The following is a 25,542-nucleotide window of genomic DNA, read 5'->3' on the forward strand; positions in this document are numbered from 1 at the left end:
GCAGACATACTACAGAACCTCGGTTCTGGGTTGCATGCCATAGGCCCGGAACTATTGTCCCTTGCCTGTCCCAAATTTCAGCCCATTGTACTGAACGTCTAACCAACTCACAGCAACGGCGTTCGGACAATACTTTCGCCGAAATCCGGATCAGCTGATAAGCCAGCTAGCTCGAGTACCGGTATCCCTAATTCCTCTCTTTCTTTCGATAACCCAATGGCCAATACCAGCCCCACCGATTACAAGAAACTCTTTTTGCAGGCCGAAGAGCGAGAGAAGCAAGCCCAAGAGCGAGAGAAGCAAGCCCAAGAGCGAGAGAAGCAGCAAAGGGAGCGCAATCGACGAACGCATTTGCAGAACTCCTGCGCTTCTGCCACAGCTTACTTTCCCGACCGCTGAGAGTCGAAACATCGTCTCGCTCAACTACAGGGAGCATACCTCCGCCCACCGGAAAATACTGTCCCACACGACTATCATTATAGACCGATTGTTCAGCTCGACAGCAGAAAATATACAGCTCTGTGTGCAACTACCTGCAGCCAACCGAGGAAGCTCAAGCACGATTGTTTACCCCCTTGATAGCGCTTGAGGAGGATGCCAGACGGTTCGGTCTCCGTCCAATTAGCAGTGAACAAGGTCTCGAGAACTACGAGCGAATCGCCGTGGAAGATCACGTCCGTGATATAATTGCAGAGCTATATATAGTAGATCAGAGATAGTTGCCCTTACGGCTTAGCCGCCGGGCGTTAATAAATTGTGTGTGTGTGTGTGTATAAAGGCTGAACTCACTGTGATATATTCAAAAACAGTCTTTTTTTTTTTGGTTAAGTAACTCGGATGCAGAGGAATGATGAAAACTATTGTTTTCGGAGTAAGTGACTAGGCATATATATTCCCCTTTAAAATGGCATCACTTTAGGCAGAAATGCTAGGCCAAACGGGCGAGGCTTAGAATTCCTAGGATTAGAACGAAATAGCTATAGACATTTAGAGCCCTAATAATACCGATGAGCTCCTGGGAGCCCGCAGGAGCTCATCTAGGTATTACTGTTGATAGTTTGTCTTCGGTTTACAACCTACTTAGAAATAGCGCAAAAGACATGACATTATACGCTCAGAAACGCCTTCGACTTACACGCTCATTAGCGAGAGAAGTAGTTCATCGTCGTACCTGCTAAACACTGATTACTCTAGTTGTCTTGATACAGGGAAGGGCTCTAATCAAGGAAATCCGTCCAATCGCCCTCGCCCTGGTAGTAGTCCAAAGCCCGATTAGGGGATCGCCGGGCTGGTAAGCGAAGTATTCCGAGGGTATTCCCAGGAGCATAGGCTGAAATGGGAAAATGATGGGTCAGTTGAATAGCCCCACTGCGAGGTTTTCACTTGGATAGGGTCGAGACCGCTAGGATGAACGGTCACGTTGACTGCGCCAGTCCTTTTTTGATAGGCGATCTAAATGGAAAGGGTTACACGTGATAGGATTAGCGTATCGCATTTTAGTGATATAGCTTACTCAGGCCGCTCAGCCGTACATTCAGTGAGCACTCAGTGAGCAAATCAGGATACTCAGATAATGATCAGTAAGTGGATCAGGGTGCTCAGGGGATGATCAGGTGATACTCAGTGAGCAGATTACGTTAATTATATAATTGCCCGTGATCAAGTCAGGGTACTCAGGGACGTGCTCATTTTTACTCAGTGATCAAAAAGCGGCAAGAAGTGAGCACTAAAACGGAAAGGGAAAGGTCTTGAGTGTCAGGCATTATCCGGTACATATGTGGTTGCTCCTTTGCCGAGTCTCACCTCACTGTCACCAACCAGTGGGTCGATTTCTGGAGGGAACACGGTCACATTGACAGGAACAAACTTAGGATTTGTTAACTCTGTGACATTCGGCGGCACGGCTGCGACTAGCGTGGTAGCACTTTCCAACAACACGGTAGCAGCGGTCGTCCCCTCAACCGTGACACCGGGAGCTGTAGACGTCACGGTCAGTGATGCAGCTGGCAATACCAGCACTCTGACCGGGGGTTATACATACACTACGATATCAGCACCCACCGTCACATCTCTGAATCCCAATAACGGCCCTGCGACAGGCGGAACGTTGGTTGCGGTGACAGGAACTGGGTTTGTAAACGCCACGGCCGTGACTTTCGGCACAACTTCGGCTCTATCGTACACGATTGTTTCGGGCACTTTGATCAATGCTGTTTCTCCGCCTGGAACTGGTACAACTAATGTTTTCGTCACTAACCCGGGCGGAACGAGTGCGGCTGATACTGGCAATGTTTGGACTTGGAATCCTACTCCAACCCCGACTGTCACGAGTTTGTCCCCAGTCAGCGGACCATTGAGCGGCGGTAATGTCGTCACGGTGACCGGAACGAATTTGACTGGCACAATATCAGTCACATTTGGTGGTGTTACAGCGCCCTTCTTCGTTGTCTTGTCAAGCACTGCCCTCAATGCGACAGTCCCCGCGTCGACTGTCGCCGGTACGGTTGATGTGGTTGTTACAACACCTAATGGATCTAGTCCAATCAACCCGGGAGACCAGTATACTTACATTGCTGGCCCCGCACCCACAGCTGTGGAGCCGTCGGCAGATCTCATAAGTGGAGGTACACAGGTTGCGATCACAGGAAGTGGTCTGACGGGAACTACGAGTGTGCTATTCGGAACCATCCCTGGTACCGCAATAAATGTTGTATCCGACTCTGAAGTGGATGTGACTACACCTTCGCATGCAATTGGGACAGTACCAATTACGGTGACTTCTACTGGAGGGACCAACAGCTCACTGACCTTCACCTTCGAGGCTCCGCCGATTATATCTACGATCACCCCAGCCTTTGGTTCCACTGCAGGAGGAACTGCAGTTTCCATCAGCGGCGCAGGTCTGTCGAATACAAATGAGGTTCTGTTTGGGGCCACACCTGCTACGGCCCAAGCAATCATTTCGGACAACCAGCTGACAGCGACCTCCCCTCCTGGACCGGCCGGACTGGCTCCTGTGACTGTCGTGACTGATGCTGCTTTTAGCGATGCCGTGCCTTTCACTTATTTGGGCGCTCCGACTCTGGCAGCGCTGAGTCCTACCACGGGATCTCGCCTTGGGGGTAATAACGTAACCCTAACCGGGTCCGGATTCACTCAGGCTACCGCAGTGACATTCGATACCTCTGGAGCCCTATTCACCGTTGAAGATGACGGCACTATCACTGCTGTTGCGCCTGCGCACGTCGCGCTTGGCGCCGTGCCCGTGACGGTCACAACCCCGGGCGGCATCAGTGGTCCCCAAACCTACACCTACACTTGATTATTGAGGAAGGCCCAGGAGAAGGCAGAGACCAAAGGACTTGGCACGACTCAGAGATGTCTTATTGGGGTTTTCAACGAGATTCTCCTGCTGAAAGGAAATGATTTTTATTTACCACCGGTAGTTTAAGCGTACAACACGCTAAGCTTTGATTTTGGGGCGAGCAAACGTTTTAACAACGTAACAAAGCTAACAAATTGGAGCAAAATTCGAGTTTTCTTTGCAATTATTTTCTCCAAGTATGCAGATTCACGTACGCCATGCTTTAGGGGCATATATTGGCTATTAGCGCGTGAAATATCCGACATGAATAGTCTAGGGCCATGGGGCTGTCTCTACGATTTGATAGTAATAGTTACTGGGAGGAGGATGAACTAAGTCATGATTTAGACGGCTTCCCGGTAGGAAAGTCCTGAATACTAGGAGGAATTACAACAGAGCATTACAGCATTACAGTAAAACAGTCCATATCTAGTGGCTGTTATAGTGCAATGTGCTAGTGACCCAATTGGGATCGTCTCATACGATGAGCTAGCTGATTAGGAGAAAGGTGGTGCTTGGCTTGTATAAATATTCAACATCATAGTTATGTATGCACGCATGAGGTGTGGTAGGTGTGGTGTGTTACACGAAGTACATTATTGGTTGATCTGGAAAGATCATCGTATTTTAGATTCGATTTCATCACACTGAGATTGTATTTCCATATAAGATCAAATCACTCGCAATATTCAGAAGACTATTCATAAAATCCAGAGTCCCTATTGTATAAGTTCTAACAGTGCCGAACACTGCAGACTTGTGGGTTTGTGAGCCTTGTAGACGATGCAAGGGGGTTGTTTACTCTAATTTCCCGGATGTGCCTCGACGACGGTGGCTTGCATGCGTCGTACAACATTGTAAACCCTACCTACTCACCATTTGATGTGATTGATATGCACTAGGACGATCATTATCTCATTTTATTTAATAGCTAACCATCTTCCTTGATCCATCTCGCTATTCTATATATTATCAACTCTGGGCAAGATATGGATACAGTGCGCGAGTCACCTCTGGGACAGCTTTTACGAGAAATCACCGGTAATAGGATTCTACTTTATCCGGAAGAAAAGCCGGGATTTGTTCCATCGAAGTCGGCAGAGACAAAATACCAGATTGAGTCCAAACAAAGTCTCGACGGCAACTCTATTATAACCCCAGCACTGACTTCAGACTTCCCCCCGGATGTAAATTCGGATGGAGCACACACGCGAGATGAGACAAAGAATATAGTCGATTGGTACGGACCAGACGATCCAGCAAACCCGAGAAATTGGTCGTTATGGAAGAAGAGATTTGTTACCTTTCAGATATGGTACAGACCACCTCGCATTTTACCTCTATGCTCACACAACAGTTTTTCTAAGCCTTGACAGTTTGTACACGTTCGCCATCTATTCTGGCTCCTCAATCTACGTTCCAGCTGAACCGTAAGCTCTCAATCCAACAACAAAACTTTCATGGCGACTAATTACCCAACAGCCAGATAATGGAACACTTCCAAGTCAGTCAAACGAAGGCTTCATTGGGTTTGGCATTATATGTATTAGGCTGTATGTTCCTACCATATCTCTCGCAGGATAAGCCCTAACGCTTCGGTTCCTACAGATGGCCTTGGTCCGTTGCTCTTCTCGCCCTTAAGTGAGGTTCCATTGTATGGTCGCAATATCCCATATATTACCTCCTTAATCATCTTTGTCATGCTGTGTGTTCCTACCGCTTTGGTGGACAACTACACCGGACTTATGGTTCTTCGACTTCTCCAGGGCTTTTTCGGAAGCCCTTGTCTGGCAAGTGGTGGTGCCTCGATGACAGATATGGTTCGTGCAACAATGCCTTTTAGTGTAAGAGGGTGTATTCCTCTGCTAGAACTGACAATCTATCGGACTATAGTATTCGGATATCTACCTACCGCTAGGATTGACCAGCTGGGTTGCTGCTGCGTACGGTGGACCAGCTCTTGGTCCGGTTTTGTCGGTCTTTTCAATCGCTAAAAAAGGGTGAGTCAATCGATATTGCATGCATCATACCAGTGGCTAACTATTAGTCAGTTGGCGGTGGGCGATGTGGGAAATTCTTTGGCTGAGTGCACCCATCCTTGTTCTTATGACCGTCTGTCTTCCAGAGACATCGACCGATAATATCCTCCTCCGTCGCGCACGGCGACTACGCAAAGTTACTGGGAACTCGAACCTTTTCTCGCGGTCTGAGATTGTGCAGAACAGCCAATCATTTTGCGACATGCTCCTTGATTGCCTGATAAAACCCGTCGAGATAATGGTCAAAGACCCAGCCGTGCTATTCGCCAATTTCTATACATCCCTCATTTATGGAATCTATTACTCCTTCTTTGAAGCGTTTCCGTTGGTTTATCCGGCCAAATATGGGTTTGATGCTACGGATGTTGCGCTAATCTTTATCTCGATTATTATCGGCTGTGGGCTTGCAATTGTTGTCTATATTGTTTATCTTCATACCCGTCTCATGCCAGATCTAAAAGCCAACGGCCAACGTGCACACGAGCATCGCCTGGCCCCTGCTCTATTCGCTTCTTTCGGGCCACCGGCCGGACTTTTTATTTTCGGTAAGCAGAAGCACCCCGTTCAAGGCGGCGGTTTAATATGAACCCAGAGACTAATTTTCATGCCGTTTAGCCTGGACTACCAACGGAACTATCCATTGGGCTGTGAGCGCCTTCGGTATTGTCCTATATGCAGGATCTATCTTCATTATATTGCAATGTGTATCTGTATACCTGCCGCTTGCGTACCCGAAGTATGCAGCTTCTCTGTTTGCCGGAAATGATATCTCACGATCTGGTGTTGCGTTTGCGTTCATCCTCTTCTCTCGATTCATGTTCATTGACCTTGGAATTGAGAAGGGGGTGACTCTGTTAGCTGGATTGAGTATCTTAGGGATTGTAAGTCTCCTATGCGACAATTTGGTACATTCCATGTGTTAACTTATACCCCAGATTGGCATGTTTATTCTCTACTTTTCCGGTGCAAATCTCCGTGCTAGATCTAGCTTTGCAGAGCATAGCTGAACAAGTCGTGGCGATCGCTTTCGGTTCTACTTTCGGTTTTCATTCAAAGAGTTCGTAGTTTCGTCTATAATATGAAGCATTTGGTCTCACTTTTTAATCTAAACCCCAAGTGCAGAGCGACAGGGAAACGAGAGACTTTCTCGATGCATGCTGACTATCGGATGACATAATCAAGCTCTAAATCCATGGATGCCTGATTGTGCCTGAATATGCCTGAATCACATAACGTAATTCACAAGCGAGTGACGCACCCCACCTAAAACGCGTCTATGGTTTAGCACTTAGTTAATTCAACCACCCACCATGCCACCAATTCGCTCTCGAAGCTCTCAAAATTCAATAGAGCAAGAAGGCAGGATCTTGTTAGCTATCCAGGCTATTAAGAGTCAAGAAATCAGTTCTATTCGTGAGGCAGCACGCCGGTTCGACGTGCCTGAAACTACGTTACGTCGCCGTCTCCGCGGTATTACAAACCGCGCGACTTCTCGCGCCAACTCGCATAAATTAACAGAAATTGAAGAGGAATCTCTTCAGAAATAGATTCTCTCTATGGATTCTCGCAGTTCAGCCCCGTGGCCCTCTTCGGTACGAGAAATGGCGAATATTCTCCTCGAATACTGTGGAATAACCCCGGTCCTTTTAGTTGGCGAAAATTGGGTTACAAACTTTATTAAACAGTACCCTACCCTTTCCTCCTAATTCTTAAGATATTATAATTACGAGTATGCGAAATATAAAGACTTAAGGATTATTAGAGAGTGGTTTAATCTAGTTTAAAAAACCATTCTTTAGTATAGAATCGATCTAGACGATATTTATAACTTCGACGAGACGGGTTTTGCTATAGGATTAACTATAATAGTAAAGGTTATAACTAGAAGTAAATACTATAGTTAGAGATTACTTTTATAACCTAGAAATCGCGAGTAGGTAACTGTAATTAAATATATAAATATAGCGGGGTAGGCCCTCCCTCTATATATTATTTTCAAAGGTAAGGTCTTCTTTAAATCATAGTTTAAAGACCTTCCTAGCGACTAGCGCTTTAAAGTTAGTCTAAATAGGTAGATATTAGATAAAATAGGCCTTCATTAGCTATAAAAGCTCTTTATTCCAACTACTTCTTCTTATACAAAGGGAGTATATCGGCTTTTAATACTCGATAGCCACAGAAGCTATTTAATACTAAAGTTTAATAAAATTTATAAGTAAAACAATATTATACTAATTTATATACTACTGTATTCCTCTTACCTTTTATAACTACTTAATATCGGCTGTTTTACGGTATTAAAGTAGGTATATAGTCGGCTAGTTAAATTAAAAATATAGGTTGGGATCAACTATATTAATAAACTTAACTTCCTCGAAGTATACCCCCTTATACGAAATAAAGCTTTTAAACTAGAGATAATCAAAAATAGCTTCTTAGCAGCCGGTTTAGTACCGTTTTTACCTAATTAGGTCCTTTTAAAGCTAAATATTTGTCTTTAAACACTAACTCCCCCCCTAAGCTGGGATAGCGATTAGGACCTAAAAACACCGTTAAACTACGTTTAATTATAAAAGTAAGCTTTATCAATTAAAGCATTGCTTTATATAAGATTAAGAAGCCCTCCGAGCCCGCTTAATTCAGCTATTAACCAGGTTTTAAAAGCCTGCTAGATTACTATACAATCTACCGCACTTCTTAAGAAAGAAGTAAGCGATTTACAGGCTGCCAACGAGAAGCAGAAGTAAAAGCATACTAGATCCCAGAGGTAGATACCTTCTGAAGAAGGCCTCTCCGTTTAGGAAGCTTCTTAATTGATTACTACGCCGGTGGAAGTAGCTGAAGCACCCCCCCGCGCTCAGCGAAGAAGGCCTTCGCTACCTTTACAGCTAAGAACTAGGGCTTTACTAACGTGCGGGCTATATAAAACTCAGGGCTATAGGAGAGATACATGTCCAAATAGATGATGATTTTAGTTTATTCAATTTAATGGCGTTTTGGTTGGGATAAATACATTCAAAATTAATAGGTTGGGTAGGGTGCGTCACTCGCTTGTGTGCGTCACTCGCTTGTGAATTACATTACCGCTTTCGACGCCGCTAAATTGAAGCTATTCCTACCCTACAAACCATCCCTTTCTTCGAATCCCTAGCGTTGAAAACCGTCCCGGCCGCATAAACCATTGAATTGAAGCTATTCCCACCCAAAACTGGAGCCCTGGAGCTGGAGGGCTATCGGATCGAACACTTCAACCAATTCTTTTGTTCTCATCTTACTCTCTCCACATCCTTGTCCCAAGAAAGAATGATGGTTATCAACTACGAACAGAAACGTCTCGGTTCATAGGGATGCTGCGCTCCCTGCTGCGCTTAACCATCGGATGTTTACTTTCAAAGCCTCCAGTCAACGAATACGGACGCGTCAACTTATTTGCACATCGTTCTTAGGCTTGACCCCTGCTTATTTGGGCTAGTTGCCACCTAGTCGCCGGATTTCAGTTGCGCGCGATGACTTTCTATAGGCTGACGCATGGCAAGACTATCCAGATCTGACTGATATTTCTGGATGGGGTTCATGACAAGTTTTATGGTCTGACTACGTGGTATCAACACTCAATAACGGAATCAAAACAGACTGGAAGTTTCAAAAGGAAGGGGCAGCACGATCTTCACTGCATCGATTGAGGCTTGCGTTTCACTGCCTACATACCTAACCATCGACGCTACAACCTAATTTCTGTTTGTTTATTGGCAACGTCACTACATCGAGTACATAGAAAGGCTTGGGGTAGGTCATCCATACCGGTTGATGACCCAGTCGAGATTTTTGCAACATGGTCTATAGATCAGTTACCCACGCGAAACAGCTTCGGAGAGCGATATCAAATACATACGACCCGTTCTTCAGCCTCTACCATAATGTCCTTTCCTATCAAATCAATCCCTGTTAGAAAATACAGGCCCACATTCCTAAATTATCATCGACCAATGTTATCGCTTGAATGTCAGCGATCAACAATTCCACCACCGAGGAATCTCTCATTCCGCGATCGGCATGCCATCGCCGAACAAACATTCAGTCACAACCATTATTATTAAGAACCAATACCAGAACTCCATTCTCACCTCGAAATATCTGTCTGCCTTGATTTTCCTTTCCGTGGCCTGAGCTTGGGAATTTTTACACAAATCAGCAATTGGATAGGCAGTCGATCGTGGTTTGATTGGTATTCCAGCCCTCGGGTGAGTATGTACATGTGTCTGTGGTTAGAATTCCACACGCGGCATTTCATCGCTAAGGCCTCTATCTAGAGGATAGGCGCAACTAATATCCGTAGCCCGTGTTGTTAAAGTTTTTTTTTTCTACTCTACTCGTTGAATCAGTGTGCGTCCCATCTTCAACTCACTGCTTCGATCGAATACATTGACATCCTCATTGATGGGACATACCCACACCACTTTCACCACTCGATTTACAATTGCATCCTCATACATCAGTGGTTGTTTTCTTCTCAGCCGGTCCGGCGACTATCCCTTCAGTCATCCAGTCGACACCACGCAACAACCAACGCATCCACCAACACATCCACCTCGGTTCGATAGCATATCATTATGGCTCTTGTTCGAGACCCATATTTCTGGAAACGGTTCTCAACTGCAGTCCACATGGACGAAGAGTCAAAAGCAATTGACCGGGCACAAGCAAAACAGGATGCGTAAGATACCCTCATCTCCAATACATTTGTTGAACCTCAACTCACCCCCTGTAGGGCATCATGGCTTACCCGCGAAAGAATGAAGAGCAAGCGTTCGATCATTTGCGGCTTCATCATTTTTTTCGCCGTCGTGCTCGTCATCGTTGTCAGCGTGGTCCTATGGTGGCTTGCTAAGAACAACTGGCTCCAGCCTCATCCGGATACTGCTCAATAACCGGCTTTGGCTAGTGAAGCGTTTTTGATTTGATTTGAAATTTGGCGTTGAACTGGAGTTTGCATGGCATTGGAGATATACCCGCCCCCCATACGGCGTTGGGCATTTTGCTTAGATAGCTTTTATATAGAACTGCATACCATAGACAATCTTAATCCTCTATCTCATCAAGTTATCTCGTCTATCTATGGCATCTAATCTATGAGGCGCATGCACTTACCACAATAGGCATAGCGTGTCTGGGCAGTGGCTCCTTATCTTTTCTGCGGAGAAATTGCCGCTGGCATCTGGTGGTCGGTGATTTGTCCGATATTTTGAGGGTTTCGAGATCAAAGCAGACCTCACCCAAGTATAAAGTAAGTCTACATACATATTGCCCATTTCCGTACGACATAGCTAGATATAACTGTACAATCAAAACAGCCCTGAGGGTTGGTGTCCACGGCTAACCTCGGTGCTACCCGTCTAGCCGGGTCATATCGCATTCTCCACTTCTCCACTTCTCCGCATCGTATAAAACCCCCCCCATCTTCCCCCTCCTTCTCCTCTTTGTATCACACCGACATTATGCTTCCTCCATTTGACTATTTCGCCTACCGTCGCATACGGTAAGCTTGCCTTTCTCCTCTCGAGCTTACATGATCCGGGGCTAATATCTACAGGAACCATAAACAAAGCGAACGAGAACTCCGCTTTGCAGGTCTTCCGCAACAGTATCAACTCCCCATTTCCGACCAGGACCGGAAGACTATCGACCAGCCTATCGCGCAGCTTGTTCACGATGTCCACGACTCGAATGTCTCCGCACTCGATGTCCTCCGCACCTATGGAAAGGTAGCCAAAAGGGCTCATGAGCGAACCAACTGCGTCACCGAGCTGATGCTGCCCGAGGCCGAGTCATGGCTGCAGTCAGAAATCAACCTGAAGGGTCCGTTGGCTGGTATTCCGGTCTCGTTGAAGGATTCCGTTCACGTTAAGGGATTTGATGCAACTGTTGGATATGCTGCTATGGCTGGAAAGCCTATCTTGGAAGATGGGCCTATGGTGAAGCTCTTAAAGGACGCCGGTAAGCTTATGGCTCTTAAGACACGTTCGTTGGGAGCTGGATTACATACTGACTTTCATAGGCGCTGTCCCATACGTTAAGACTGCTCTGCCAATCACCCTGCTCTCTTTCGAGTCAGATAACGGGCTTTGGGGTCAATGCCGCAATCCACATGTTCCAGCATACTCGCCCGGTGGGTCAACCGGTGGAGAGGCAGCGTTGCTGGCGCAGGGTGGCCGCATTGGTATTGGATCCGATGTTGCTGGATCGGTGCGCGTTCCCGCCGCCTGGAGTGGTATTTATTCGCTCCGCTGCAGCACTGGCCGCTGGCCCAAGGGCGGCGTGAACACCAGCATGCCCGGCCAGGAGGGCATTCCTAGTGTCTTTAGTCCTATGGCCCGTACGTTGGATGATTTGACATACTTCACTCGTGCGATTATCCGTATGGAGCCCTGGAAATATGAGCATACTGTGCACCCCATTGCCTGGCGCAGCGAGGTCGAGTCTGAGGCTCAAAATAAACCTCTTCGCATTGGTGTGATGACCTCCGATGGTATGTACCGACACTCACCCTGATAGTCAAAGTCAGCCCACTTACAAATCTCTAGGTGTTGTCCCCCCAACCCCGGCTATTAAGCGCGCCATCACAACAACGGTAGCCGCGCTCACAGAAGCCGGTCACACAGTCTCAGAAATCACCACCCCACCCACAGCAGACCCCTTCACGGGTCTAAATCTCGCCTCGCAACTTCTCAACTCAGATGGCTGCCATCACTTCAACGTCAACCTCAAGAGCTTCGAACCCTCCGACCCAGGCGCCATCCAACTTACCCGCGTCGCTAACCTCCCCCGTCCACTCCGCTATCTCTTCTACCTCTACGTGCGCTACATTCGCCGCGATAAGGTCACCGCCACTCTCATCCGCGACTTCGGCCCCAAGTCCTCCGCCCAGGTCTGGACCCTGACCGCCCAGCGCGAAGCGTTCCGCGCCGCCTGGCACAAGTGGTGGGACGCCGAGCCCCAACAATTCGATTTCATTCTGTGCCCTGTCAACGCTACCCCGGCTCTCCCGCATAAGGCCATGCACGATGCCGTCTCCTCGTGCGGTTACACCTTCCTGTGGAACTTGCTCGACTACTCCTCCGGTGTTATCCCTGTCGGCCACGTAGACCCTATCCGCGACGCCCTCGACGCACCTTACAAAACCGTCCTTCAGCGTCTGGGCTGTGACAACGGCATCGCGCGGGGTGCATGGAAACACTACGACTCGGCCAAGATGGCTGGCCTCCCCACTGCCGTGCAGGTTGTCGGTCGCCGCTGGGAGGAGGAGCATGTCCTTGGCTACATGGCTGCTGTGGAGAAGGCGTTAGAGCAGTATCATGATCCACAGACCAGTGAGAGCTGTCGATATACCCTGTTGGAAATTGATTAAGTTGGACTAGCCTGGAATGCGTTAATTCGATGGGGAGATCTTCCGGACTAGTCCGGAGTATATTATATTATCCCCCCGTTAGTGCATGCAGCCAGTGATGTAGCTAGATCGTATTTGGTATAGTCTCGTATGCTGTCAATAGGATGATTGGGTTCTTAGCGGCGTCGGAGCCGAGACAATGAAATCCTTCGAGGTCGAGTTCACCGTTCTTCCCGAATATTTAATTCTCTCTCCTTTTTTTCTCGACAGCTCCAATTCCTCCAGTGACGGGGATAAATGCAGTGTAACGGCGCTATGCGTGGTGATATGCGGGGGGCCTGTTGACATGTCTGTGGGGATTCTCTTGGGTTTTCGTCTCCGTCGATCTGCACGGAATTCTCGTCGATCTGCACGGGAAAGGCCTTTCGTGCCGAATTTGTGTGAACTCGACAATTCGCTATTTCTTACTTCAATCGTTTATATCCCCACACACATCCTTTCCAGCTCCGTACTCGGACTAGCTAAATATTAATATGTTCTCGTCGATCGACGGGCCAATGCCAGTGGACCTGTCACCTGAGTCTTAGTCGATGCAGACCCTACCTGATGTCAGCGCTAACCCTAACCATGCCATCACATATCATATATCCCTCATGTCAGGCGTCAAACCCCACGCTGATTAGCTGTGTATTGTCTAGACCTCTCCACTAGCCTTTCTTCACGTACTTTCTCGGTGCTATACGTATATTCTTCCTGCAGATCTTCGGTACGGCAGGACTGAAGATGAGGGGACGTCGGAGTCAACCGGGGCTTTACTGTCACAAACTGCGGGTTAGCGGATCCGAGCACGGTGTTTACAGGTGGGAAATTGTAGCTAAAGGAATTTCTGCATTCACTAGGAGGAATACATAGTGATTGTTAGCCGTTTCGGCCGAGGAGACTCGTCACTCGAGGTGTGAATGGAGTACGGAATACGGAGTATTCCGTAGATAACCAGAAGGCCGCTGACTGGACTCATAATCAAGCACGTATTGTCTCATATTCCGGTTGGCTTGCATCAGAGGAACAATGAAGCTCTATAATATGGGGAAAAGGCAAACGTGGAAAAGAAAGACTAGGTTAGCATGTAAATTGCATAAAGAGGCTAAATGTAACAATTCAATTACAATGTGCTTCTATATCAGACATAATGAATAGTATTTCCAAGTATCTACAACATAGACTTACTCCGTCGAATTCACTGGAATTGCCACTCCAAGATGATTAACCTCACGATCGACGGGGTCCCACCTATCAGAGCCACTTTTCTTTTCCCTTCTTTTCCATAGGCCTATCAAAAAAGGTCAAACCCCGTGGGAATCATATTTCCGTCGAGCATTGACGCACTCCGTATATAATAATGTAGTGATATGGCAGTTCAACGTACCCTGCCACTACCACGGATTGTAATAGGAATTCCCCTCGAACAAAGACATCTAGACCGCGGGGGATATAGAATTGCAACGGGGACTGCTTGTACCGTAGAAGAGTGTCATAGCATCCATGGAAATAAAAGAAGCTGTGGCAATAGTCTGACATTCTATGTGTCCACTATACTAGGATTCCCGGGGAATGACTGGGCCCAAGAACATTGAAAGGAGAACCCCCTGTTTGGCAATCTTATTTCAGGATCGACTTCGTATTGAACGGCTATTCGGAGTCCTTTTCCTTGAGCTCTATGAAAGGAGGTCCTCTTCAGACAGAATAGATCAGAATACTCCGTGCAATATAGAGTCACTATACACATGCAGAAGACTCCACCACTGTCAGAATGCACGTACTAGTAATAGAATCCTTGAATCAGAGCCTGGAAGCAAATAATAGAACCGAATTATCGAATATAATAAAAAAGGAGTATCATAAAAGTAAAAGTACGCGATTGATCTGCGGTCACGGGAGCTCCCAAGCTTCTTCCTCTTTACCCTTTTCTTCCCCACTCCCAAACATCTTCGAGGCTGTCAAAAGTCACAAAAAATTGTCAAATTTGTCTGATATGATCTACATAGGGCTTTGCTGTCAATATCAATAACCGATCACCTTGTTTAAACCTCCATTTGAGCTTCAACCTCTTTTCCCCTTCGGAAAGATCATGCAGGATCTAGCTGTTACATATATCTCTCACCGCTTGCCGAGCCGGTGATGTCGTCAAGAAAGAAACAGAAGAAGGATAGCATTCATTTTGTCAATGCTAGACCCGCCTCCGAGACCGAACGACTGAAAGCCCAGCGTCTGGTGCGTGCCCATGTCGGACGCTGGATTTCAGAAACAAAGGACCGATCCGCAGGCGAATCATCCAGTTCACGCATCCGACCTGTCCGCGCCTTACCCGCCGTTGCGCACGCCGGTCCCGGTCCTGGTCCCGGTCCCTCCTATACCCTCGTCTCGCGTCCCTCGAGCTCCCATCGGGGGAGCAACCCCGGTCAATTCACCTTTGCGCACAACTCCCGCTCCAACCAGGCTGCATACCGAGACTCGCCGTTTCCGCCATCCCAGGCCAGCGATAGCAGTGATAGCAGTAGCAGCGACGATGCGAGTACCGTGACCACGTTCTCCTCGGAGGCGCTGGCTGTCATCCGGTTCAATGATCGCTCTTCTCCTGAGCGGCTTGAACGCAACCTCTCTGGAGTCTTCGACCCCTTTGCAACATACCCCGCCCCGAAGAGCTTCGAGCCAGAGATGATCAATCTGTCAGAGCGCTATCTTACGGGTGTTGTGTGGCCGGGACTCGCTCCGCGGCCACTGAATGTCAGAGCTGCGGCTAATAAATGGTTTGATCTGTCCATGGCGGACCCGGCTTTATTTACAGCCTTCATGTTTGGCTCGCTGTGTCACCTCCGTGTACAATGGCAGAATAACTGGGTGCCGGGTACCGTATTTGGTCAGAGAGAGCGTCGTGCGCTGCAGCTGTGTGAAATGGAATCGATCAAGCTGATCAACCAGGCTGTTCGTGACCCCGATCGCGCGGTCAGCGACGCTGTTCTCCTCAGTGTCATTTGCATGGCTCATCATCAGGCAGAGGAGAAATTGGTACAGCAGCACCGCAGAACACCGTTTAATCCGCCTTTCCTGCGACTACAATGGATTGATGTCTACGGCTGTCTGCCACCGAATATGATCCATATCAAAGGACTGTTGCAGTTGGTCAAACTGCGAGGTGGATTGCCAAATATCCCCACAGAGGGTCTCGCCGCGACAATTTCCTTGTATGTCTCGGTTCTTTTTGGTTTCTTACTGACTGCCCTTACTGACCACTCATAGCTCGGATATCATGAGCTGCAGCGTCCTCTGCGTCCACCCATGCTTCGATTTCTGGCCCCTTGCCGATTCCCGATTAGGCTGGTCTGTCCAAGAAATGCTCGGCTTCGGCCCATCAGACGTCGACCAGGGATTCGGCCGTTTGCAGGAAATTGGCGCCACCCACCAAATGGCAGAAGCCTTCCAAGCGGTGCACACTTATATCGGGATCATTAAAGCGAGCCTGAATTTCACACCAGATACCTCTTTGCTCGCCGACCAGCGTAACCTGACCCAACATACCCTCCTCTCCCTCTCTCCAGCCTCAGACATCTCCACCTTTTTCTCTCATCCCACGCGTGCCGCCACCTATGAAGCCTGCCGTCTAGCGGCACTAATATTCGGGGTCGGCGTTCTCTTCCCAATCCCCGCCCAGAATACTCCCCTCAGTACCCTGGCGCGCCTTATACAGGCCGTCCTCTTCAAACCCTCGTCCTCAGAGCTGTGGTGTTCACCATCCACACGCGTCCCTCTCATCTGGGTCCTGACCCTCGGCGGTATCGCAGCGAACGATGCTCCCGAGCGCGCCTGGTTTGCCTCTGCTCTGGGAGATGTAACTCGCAGGACTGGCTTGAATTCATGGGCCAGCATCAAATCCGTCCTCGCAACTATGTTATGGTACGAAGCTGCCTGTGACCGCGCTGCAGAGGATCTCTGGCAGGAGGGCGCTAGTAAATATAGCTATGCCATCCAATGAGCAGCCCAATTCCCTCATTGGGAATCTCTCCGAACCTCATGAAGCGCGAATACACGCGCTTCCTCCCAGGATCTGCCGTGAGCTGCAATGACGCAGACCAGCCTTCTTATCACCGTCCTTCGAATCTCATTTTCACTATCGTTGTCATCCTCGGTTTTCTTTGAAATGGACATACAAAAATATATTGGGCTTGTATCATCGCAATCACCAGCGATATTAACTTGGACAAGGGGCATACATAGATATACCCACTGGGCATATCGATTTTGCGTAAACCTGCCTAAACTCGCCGTGCTGTGAAACCCGAACACTGTCACAAACACTCCCGGGCCCGGGCACTACTCTTTCTTCCTTTTTGGATTGCACTGGATATAATAGATCCACTCTTGGGTCTGGATCTGGATTATAATATGCCCTGGCATAGGCTGTGGCTTCCTCGCGCCCTATTGTCGTCTTTGGATGTTTGGGTACATCTGTATATAGTACATCTCTATTTGGGTAGCAACCATTCGAGATATAATACATAACGTTCTAATGTTCACGTCTCCAGATTTCATATTCCAGTCTTCATTGCTATGGTCCTCTCGTATTAGTGCTTGTAGGATTTCCCTAAATATCCTTAAATCTCCCATGTGCCATCCTCATATCCAATCACATTCACATTCATAATCATTCTTAGATACTTAATACAAACAAGGCGCCTCCGTCATATCAAGCCCATAAGATCAAGCTCCATACACTCTCCCAGGTGTTTCATTCCTCAACAACGGCTCCCTCTCCCTGACATCCTGATGATGCTCACCGTCACCCTTATTCCCACTCAAAACACTCGTCTGATAAGCAACAAACCCAACAAGTGCACTGCCAACCCCAGCAACCAGCACCGTAAGTCCAACATTAACAGGCACAGGATCTCCCCTCCAAACCCTCAACGTAAGCGCATCAAGTCCCGCCTGCGCAAAATTCCCAACACCAGCAAGACAAATAATAAGCCCGTAGACTTTCCCAAACGTCGCAAACCCAAACACCTTGGCCGCGTAGTCCGATACAGCAGTGTAATAGAACGGTCGGTACAGCACGAAGAGAATGATATTCCCATAGGCCGCGGTCGGATGCGGTATACAGCCCAGCACGCCGATGACGGTCGCCGACACGACAAGGATGAAGAGCACAGTGCGCGTCTGGAATACGTCTAGGAATGTGCCGATGAACGGCACGGAGACGAGTCCGCCGACTGGTAGGAGAATGTCGAATGTTGTGTTTATTTGTGCGGCTTTCTCGGCCGAGAGCAGGTAGGTGTATTGTGAGCGCAGCGTTGCGACAAAGTAATTTATGCGTAGCATCATTAGAACAGTGAAGGCTGTTATTAGTGCGAACCATGGTGTGCGTAGTTGGTACAGTGCGCTATGGCCGTGGAGCACGCCCCATATTCCGCCTGGTGTTGGATGAGGAGCGGTTGGTTGTTGGTGCGTTTGGGAGGGCGGTGTTGGAGTGTCGTGAACTCCTGTGGTGGTATTTACGTCGAGCGAGGCGTCGATGTTCGTGTGGAAGATGGAGTCGTTGATGCCATTGCCGGAAATTACGGATGCTGTGCCATCATCTAGTAGACCTTGGATCTGGCTGACGATGCTTTGGCGACGGAGTCGTCTGTCCATACGCTGGCGCTCGCGCTCGCTGCGGTCATTGACCGTGTCATCTATGCGATCGCGCATCTCATCTACGACCTGTGCTTCGGCTTGTTGCACGAGTTCGCCGGCGGTTTTGTATGATGTTGACGGCATTATCAAGATCTGTGCTGCGATGATGAATACCGGCACGATGAGGTATGCGGCGAAGAAATTGTCGATTGATACGACGCCATGCGTGTGCTCGTTCAACAACCTGAAAAGCAGGAATAGAGCACTCGAAGCGTCGAAGGCGCCTGTCAACATTGATAGGATCAGGCCTGATCGTTTGGGGAATGTATTTGATAGATGGAAGGATGGGATGAAGACGAATGGCCCGCCCAGTGCTAGGAATAAGTAACCCGGGATGTATCCATCGAATGGAAGCTTGTTGGCTGTCCCAAAAAGTACTGCTCCTATGGTGAGACAGATACTGCCGATGATTCCACTGACTCGTGGTCCATACGTGTCTAGGATTGTGCCTACAGGTAGGGCTGAGACATTGGTTACTACAGCGGCGATAGTAAACATCAAGTTTAGCCTGTTGCGTGTAAGTAAGAGTGATCTTCAACCACGGGGGAAACATACCGAATCTCTTGCCCATAGCATACATCGACATCTTTCTCAAGTTCCGCCTGGGAGCAGAGGTCGCGATATACTTTCTCTCGAATAAGGATGGGCTTGAGAGCTGCAAAGCCGAAAACAACCCCGGCCGCCAGAAAACAGTATACGACTGCCGTGCAAACCTGGGCTTTTATAATGTTAACATGCCACTGTATATGAAAAGAAGTATAATGCGAGTTCGATCAACCTACCAATCCTCCTAGCAGCGCTCACTTCATAAGCACCAGTAGTATCGGCCCAAGGCGGCGTGCGAGCAACGGTCGTCTCTGAATCATGCGCAGTCCGCTCAGCAGATCCCAGTCCCGGCACTGGAGCCGGACCCGCACGTCCTTCGGGGGTAGTCGTCGGAGACAAGCCCAGAAATGAGGGCCCGAAAAACGAGGATCGATCCTCGTGTGGATCCTCTGGGCTTTCATTCCAGCCTGGCCCCGCATACGGGTTGAAATTCAGTCTGCTGTATGTGGAGGGAAATGAAGATGAAATGGATCCCTCGGGCAGATCCTGGTAGGAGTCGGGGTCCGAATCCTCCGATCCAGGGTGGCTGAGGATGGCCGCGGGGTTGCGTTCCCATCCTTCAAGGAAGGAGATGCGATTTAGGGACATTTGGCATTATATTTTGGGATTGACTCAGTTTCACCACAGTAGTGAACGGAAACAGTTGTTTAATTCAAGCTTTTCAGGGGCTACGAGACCAGCAGGGAGCTCCAAAGATAAGAAACCTCGAAGTTGGAATAGCTTGGTTTGGGATATGCATGGATGCCTTGGATTCAAGGCTTGGAGGTATCAGTTTCAGGCACCAATTTCAGGCACCACATGACTCTCCTTCCTCTCTCTTGTCTCTCTTCCTCTCCCCACACAGTTCATTCTCCTGTTCCTGCTCCAATTCAACCGTGGATTGAAACTTCTGGTGCTGATCAAATGATGAATAATGCAAGTGGCTTTTCGCCCCGGAGCATTTGGCCGAAAGAGGCAGCTGGTAACAGAAAGCCCCCCACATATGCAAATCCCATTTGTCTGGTGTTTGGACCGTTTTTAACTTTATAGCATCGGGAGGTGTGGGATCGTCTGTTCGGCGTACAACATATTGAAGTGCCTCTGAGATCGACAGGGTTTCCACGGGTTTGGAATTAAAATCTCATTTTCATCGAAGATCCACCGACAACCAGGATTGATCAAGGCCTGGTACTCCTACCTCACACGGAGATTGCCGGCGCACCTTGTCATGGGATGAGAAGGTCCCTGTGAGTGATCCATGTCGGTCCTCCGTACCATGTGGCTGGACCGTACGGTGCCTGAACCAGGACCGGTGAGGCCAATCGGCAAAGGAGACCCCGAACGACTTCAACACTAACCTCGTTCTTATTTTCGTTTCTAATTTCGTTCCCGTTGCTTGTCGAACGCTTTGTCTTTTTATCTTGAAAGGTTTTAAGTTCTGACCTGACAATCAGCCCCGGATTTATACCGATTTATGTCCGGATACCTTCTGAGGGGGTCTTTCGGAATAGGTTCTCTACATTGCAGACACAATTGACGGCAACGAGGCAAAAGGAAAAGAGGCAAAGAGGATAAAACAGGCCCGGTCAAACTCCTCCGTACCGAGTGCAACTTCCAATGTCTCGGCCAACTATCATGCCGAGAACCCGATTCCGGAACTTCCATGACATGTCACAGGATCTTTTCTTAGGTAAACGATCAGAATCTTTTCGATGAAACTTAGTCTGATATGTGGGGAAGCCAGCCGCCCAACCACGACCAACGCCAGGCTGCCTAGACTCCCGTGGAAATTGGACCTTTTTCAGACCCGTGATGAGCTCGGATATTGAACGTTTCCACATTCGGGATATGGTTTGAGCTAATTTCCAGTACATTTGAAACCCGCTATTCGACATTTCAACCACTGTTAGCTCTAAGCTCTTCGAACTAATCTCCAATTAAAACGTAGCCGCTGGTAAACCCCAAAAATAATACGCAATCCGTTAGTGATCTGCCAAATTTTCGGTCCCCACACCATCTCGCCTGGGTGGGCGTTGGTTAGTCTCCCAATAGACATCATGGTTGAGTTTGATAGTCGGACTGGCCGACTTACCCTATTTACATATCTCACCCTCGGGCCTGGTATTCCAAATATGCTTTCTGGAAGATTTCCTTGTTTGCGATTGTACTTTTTGACTGCGTAATGAGGGGATGGTCAGTTCTTGTGATTCGTTACGCGTACTCGACCTCGACTAACCCGTCGTTTCAGCCTCACATGTCGTCTGCGCCATCTGAAATGTACGTTGCCTACTCCGAATCTCTGCTCTCGGCACTAACAGAATTAGGTGACAAATCCGGTTCGAAATGTCTCCGCTGTCAACGCTCTGGTCGCGAATGTGTGCCGGCCCCCGGCAAATCTGAAGAGATCTCTTTCCGACACGGCCAGAACCCATCCTTGCGAAAGGGGCCTCCAAGATATGGCGAGAGTGATCTTGCTTTCCCGGACGACCAGGTCTGGGTTGAAACGTCCTCCAGCTGTATGTGGAATGTTCTCCGCGTCTGTTTCCTATACTGATTTCTTGTAGTCCACTTCAAGGACGAAACAGATCAGACGGCAGCGGAATACTATGTTGTACCTGTGACAAGGCAGGCGTCGACTTCACGGTCATCGTCTGAAAATTCCACGCCTCCATCGACGATGGATTATTCATTGGCAACTCCAACCCTCGTCCTTCCTGCCTTTGCAGGATCTCAATTGGGCTCTAGATCGAATTCTGGGAATTCGTCACGTGCAACCACCACGCCCACGCCCATTGGCCACCCGAGGCTATCCAATGTCACTGAAGCCTTTCTGTTGCGACATTTTCAAAAGTACCTGGCGCCGTGGGTAAGTTGGTCTGTTATCACATTCGCCGCCTTTCCACTAACAGCCCAGCTCGATGCATTCAATCCCGACCGACACTTCTCAACAGATGTCATCGAGCGCGCGACCCAATCCCCATTACTTCTGTATGCTTGTCTCGCAGTCTCAGCATGTCACCTATCCCGAACAACCAACTCCATCGCCGGCGATGTCGCACACGGATATCATGAGCGCTGTATCTCAATAATGTTGCCGGTCCTCGACAAGCCCGAGTTCGAAATCGGAATCGACATCCTCCTCTCGTCAACCGTCATTCTACGATTTTTCGAATCAATCTCCTGTGCGTGGATCACCAATCTTCAACGCAAAATAATTACCCCCGGCTAACGCACTCAACAGCCCATAGTCCCCCAAACGACCAACAACACCATCTCCTGGCCGGTTCGGTATACATCAGTTCCCACGTGGACTCAGCTATCTCGGGCGGACTGGCATCGGCTTCTTTCTGGGCCTATGTCATTCAAGATATTCAATTCGCGCTCACGTACCAGAAATGCCTCCGCTTAACATTCGCGCCGTTCGATGACCGCCTGCGACGATGGTGGGCCGCCAAACCTGCCCTGAGCGACGGAGACTGGACAAACCGGGCAATCTGGCTATTGGCCGAGACTATCGATTTCTGTTATAATATCTCCGGCCGAAGCCATGACGGTAGACTTGGCAGTGCGGGGGAGGCTGCGCTCAGGCACCGCATTCTTGAGTGGGAGCTTGGTCGACCGGATACGTTTGTGCCGTTGCATATCTCGCCGGCGGATCCTGGGAATGGGAAACCTTTTCCTGTTGCGTGGTATACGAGCCTGTGGCATGGTATGTGATATAAGCCTGCGTTGGGGATGAGGTGCTAATTTGGATCTAGCTACTGCGGTCCAGCACATCTGTCTCACTAAATCGTTGGTGCTCATTCGCGAACTTGAGTTTTATGATCGGAGTATGTTGCATTTAGAGCAGCCTGTCAAGTTAAGGGTTTGTCTTCCCCCCCCCCTGAAACACCTCGATTTTATGCTGACTCCGACAGCATGATCTGGCCGAAACGCTTAATTTTATGTTCGGCATCGCCACATCTGCCGACGACGACCCTTCACTGCGTATCACGGCTTGTCACGCACTTTTTGCCTGTATGTTTTGTTCGCATTCTATGAGGGAGAGTTTACTAATATGCCTACAGGCGGCTCATGGGTGGAAGACCCTGTTGTACAAACTTTGCTGATTGACCTCCTTCGTCGAACTGAAAGGGAAAACGGCTGGCCGTGGGGATATATGCGCAACCAGGTTATGCAAGCGTGGAGGCCGATATAGTTATATACCCAGTTGATTTACATATAATATGATATAGACCAATTAGAATTGTTCTTAGGCGCTGATCGTGCTGTGAGGCTCAGGCAGCTCCACCAATCTGATCATACTACATTTTCATTCTGCGACAGCATAAGAAACAGGACCTATCTCGAATCATCAAGCAAAAGTCATACAAACAACTGGTAAGTAGGAAGGTCAAATAACCGCTGATCTCCCCATTTTCACTATTCAAAAGCTGGATGGAGTTGAAGATATATTCACAGTGCATTTCTATTTATATGATCCTACACTCGACCACGGATATTCTGATACAGCCAGTCTCTCCACTCCTGGTCATTCAAGATTGATCTTACACGGGCCCCAAGCCACTCAGTATTCCCCCAAAATCCCCACGAAGCCTGGAATCTACACCAATCAACCAAAGCTGTCTCCCAGTGCCGTTTGAACGCTTCCCATTCGTATAGCTCTGACTCCTCCGATTCCTCATCTTGGAGGAGACTCATACGATATCGCTCTAGCAGTGCCCTTTCGGCATCGCACATTGACAGCTGTGCGGGCAAACTCCCATTTCCATCAACTAGCATATGCAGCGGAACCGAGCAGGTAAACAATTTGGCAAGGTCACAGACTCCCAAACCGAGCCCGACATACTGGAAGTCAAAGAAGGCCACCTTGTCTCCATTAGTAGTCGTGAAAAGATTTTCCGACTTGACATCGCCATGAATATAAGACTCAATTGCCCTCCCGCAGGGCGTTAGGAACAATGCAACCATCTCCGCCACGGATAGTGAGCACCCTTCCGATACCCTGCACAGCGCATCTGACCACTCCGAGTCCGTGTCCTGTGCAAGAGATGCGTATTCTTTACGTCGCGTTGCGAGGTACGTATACCCCCCATTCAGCCACAGCCCGCTACCAACATCCTTGTCTGGGCTCTGTCTCTGTCTTCTATTGCGTTCTTCAAGCGGCGGCAGAATATATCCGTCAAGACTAGATGGCAGTAGTTTCCTTGAGCAGCTGTGGAATCCAGCTAGCCAGTCTAGCGCTGCGCGAACCTGTGCGCGGTTCAGCGCACCTCTCTTCTCACCCGCGATGGGGAACTCAGGACGCAGATCAACCATGATCGTAGCCATAAGACCGCTGAGTTCCGACGAGTCTGCCGAGTAGTCCATGTCGCGCGTCGAGGCAACGCATTTGGCTATGGCTGTGTTGCAGCTCAGCTGAGGGACTACTTCGCTATAGAAGTACTGTTCCACCTCGTAGCTCAGCATTTTCCGTAGATGGCCCTCGTCTGCAGTGCTGGCGCTTTTTCGGGGCGGTGAGATGAGTTTCAGGATAAGGGGATACGTCGTCCCCACAACACCAGGCTCTACCCCGCACAGCTTGCTGAGATGTTCGGCTGCTTGGGAGGTGGTGGCTCGCGCTGTGATAGCGCATATTTGTCCATACCCGGCCCATAGGGTTTGAAGGTTGGTGCACGAGATGAGCTCGAGCGAGTGCCATGAGAGCATGATGCTAGCGACACGGTTGGGGTCATGAGGGGCCATTTTGACTGGAGGCAGGTCAAATTGACTGCAGGCCACGAATAGGATATGCTCTTCTCGGATATTATTGCTCTGGTTTGGAATGTGGGATGTATAGTAGATCTTGATTGCGAAGCTGTGCTGAAAGTGTACGGAGCCGCGGAGAATGCAATTCTCCGAGACGTACGAATTTCAATGGATGTTGATGTCGATATAACCTGGGATGTTTATATCGGATCATCCACATGGGTGACATGTGACATTGACATTGCCAGGGAAGGTGCGAGGGACCTGTCGCACTTTAGGAAGGCACATGGGCTTGAGGTATAAAATGACCCCTCCCCCCATTTCTCCTCTTCTCTTCTTCTTCTTCTCCTCTCCCCATCCCTCTGACCACCATCCCTCCGTAGCCCCCATGAGACAGCGCAGGCAAAGGGTACTGTAGCAGATGGTGCTTCACCTACCACAGGGACCATGACATTACCATATGTATGAGGTCCATGTAGGTCTGCGTCAAACATCAAACCGGGCTTTCTCGTGGACGTTCCTGAAGTCGTGGCTCTCATTGCCATTTGACGAGTCCCACGGAATACATGAGGGGTGTAAATCTCCGTAGCCGAGAACGCGTAGGTTTCTCGTTCTCAATACATCAGAGGAAATCATTGCTTGCCGTTATACTGTTCACTAGACTATTCCTAAGGAATAAGCCTTACTCTTACTGC

At 48.8% G+C, this 25,542-nt stretch overlaps 9 protein-coding genes across 9 annotated transcripts; 6 read left to right on the top strand and 3 right to left on the bottom strand.

Moving 5' to 3' along the window:
* Positions 1 to 1,573: 1,573 nt before the first annotated feature.
* On the top strand, positions 1,574 to 3,322 carry LCP9604111_8363 (beta strand repeat-containing protein; the record flags this gene model as incomplete). Its single annotated transcript, XM_039076498.1, has 2 exons — positions 1,574 to 1,580; positions 1,746 to 3,322. The coding sequence occupies 2 exons, from the start codon at positions 1,574 to 1,576 to the stop codon at positions 3,320 to 3,322; spliced, it is 1,584 nt and encodes a 527-aa protein (XP_038925569.1).
* A 1,031-nt stretch (positions 3,323 to 4,353) lies between these two features.
* LCP9604111_8364 (MFS transporter) lies at positions 4,354 to 6,410 on the top strand (the record flags this gene model as incomplete). Its single annotated transcript, XM_039076499.1, has 8 exons — positions 4,354 to 4,679; positions 4,741 to 4,794; positions 4,847 to 4,917; positions 4,973 to 5,184; positions 5,258 to 5,364; positions 5,416 to 5,948; positions 6,019 to 6,284; positions 6,339 to 6,410. 8 exons carry the CDS (start codon positions 4,354 to 4,356, stop codon positions 6,408 to 6,410), a joined length of 1,641 nt encoding a protein of 546 aa, XP_038925570.1.
* Positions 6,411 to 10,013: 3,603 nt separating this feature from the next.
* LCP9604111_8365 (uncharacterized protein) lies at positions 10,014 to 10,331 on the top strand (the record flags this gene model as incomplete). The annotated part of the gene is made up of 2 exons (XM_039076500.1): positions 10,014 to 10,117; positions 10,172 to 10,331. 2 exons carry the CDS (start codon positions 10,014 to 10,016, stop codon positions 10,329 to 10,331), a joined length of 264 nt encoding a protein of 87 aa, XP_038925571.1.
* Positions 10,332 to 10,898: 567 nt separating this feature from the next.
* On the top strand, positions 10,899 to 12,808 carry LCP9604111_8366 (putative acetamidase; the record flags this gene model as incomplete). The annotated part of the gene is made up of 4 exons (XM_039076501.1): positions 10,899 to 10,939; positions 10,994 to 11,397; positions 11,459 to 11,929; positions 11,985 to 12,808. 4 exons carry the CDS (start codon positions 10,899 to 10,901, stop codon positions 12,806 to 12,808), a joined length of 1,740 nt encoding a protein of 579 aa, XP_038925572.1.
* Positions 12,809 to 14,965: 2,157 nt separating this feature from the next.
* Positions 14,966 to 16,817, top strand: LCP9604111_8367 (uncharacterized protein; the record flags this gene model as incomplete). Its single annotated transcript, XM_039076502.1, has 2 exons — positions 14,966 to 16,029; positions 16,085 to 16,817. The coding sequence occupies 2 exons, from the start codon at positions 14,966 to 14,968 to the stop codon at positions 16,815 to 16,817; spliced, it is 1,797 nt and encodes a 598-aa protein (XP_038925573.1).
* A 725-nt stretch (positions 16,818 to 17,542) lies between these two features.
* On the bottom strand, positions 17,543 to 19,708 carry LCP9604111_8368 (putative MFS transporter Fmp42; the record flags this gene model as incomplete). Its single annotated transcript, XM_039076503.1, has 3 exons — positions 17,543 to 19,022; positions 19,070 to 19,232; positions 19,297 to 19,708. 3 exons carry the CDS (start codon positions 19,706 to 19,708, stop codon positions 17,543 to 17,545), a joined length of 2,055 nt encoding a protein of 684 aa, XP_038925574.1.
* Positions 19,709 to 21,025: 1,317 nt separating this feature from the next.
* On the bottom strand, positions 21,026 to 21,369 carry LCP9604111_8369 (uncharacterized protein; the record flags this gene model as incomplete). Its single annotated transcript, XM_039076504.1, has 3 exons — positions 21,026 to 21,121; positions 21,192 to 21,274; positions 21,336 to 21,369. The coding sequence occupies 3 exons, from the start codon at positions 21,367 to 21,369 to the stop codon at positions 21,026 to 21,028; spliced, it is 213 nt and encodes a 70-aa protein (XP_038925575.1).
* Positions 21,370 to 21,776: 407 nt separating this feature from the next.
* On the top strand, positions 21,777 to 23,297 carry LCP9604111_8370 (transcriptional regulator family TF; the record flags this gene model as incomplete). Its single annotated transcript, XM_039076506.1, has 6 exons — positions 21,777 to 21,965; positions 22,014 to 22,281; positions 22,341 to 22,808; positions 22,858 to 22,964; positions 23,017 to 23,116; positions 23,167 to 23,297. The coding sequence occupies 6 exons, from the start codon at positions 21,777 to 21,779 to the stop codon at positions 23,295 to 23,297; spliced, it is 1,263 nt and encodes a 420-aa protein (XP_038925576.1).
* A 284-nt stretch (positions 23,298 to 23,581) lies between these two features.
* Positions 23,582 to 24,844, bottom strand: LCP9604111_8371 (uncharacterized protein; the record flags this gene model as incomplete). The annotated part of the gene is made up of 1 exon (XM_039076507.1): positions 23,582 to 24,844. One exon carries the CDS (start codon positions 24,842 to 24,844, stop codon positions 23,582 to 23,584), a length of 1,263 nt encoding a protein of 420 aa, XP_038925577.1.
* Positions 24,845 to 25,542: the final 698 nt, after the last annotated feature.

This window comes from Penicillium roqueforti (assembly GCF_015533775.1).
Source record: "Penicillium roqueforti strain LCP96 04111 chromosome Unknown scaffold_32, whole genome shotgun sequence".
NCBI classification, from domain to species: Eukaryota; Fungi; Ascomycota; class Eurotiomycetes; order Eurotiales; family Aspergillaceae; genus Penicillium; species Penicillium roqueforti.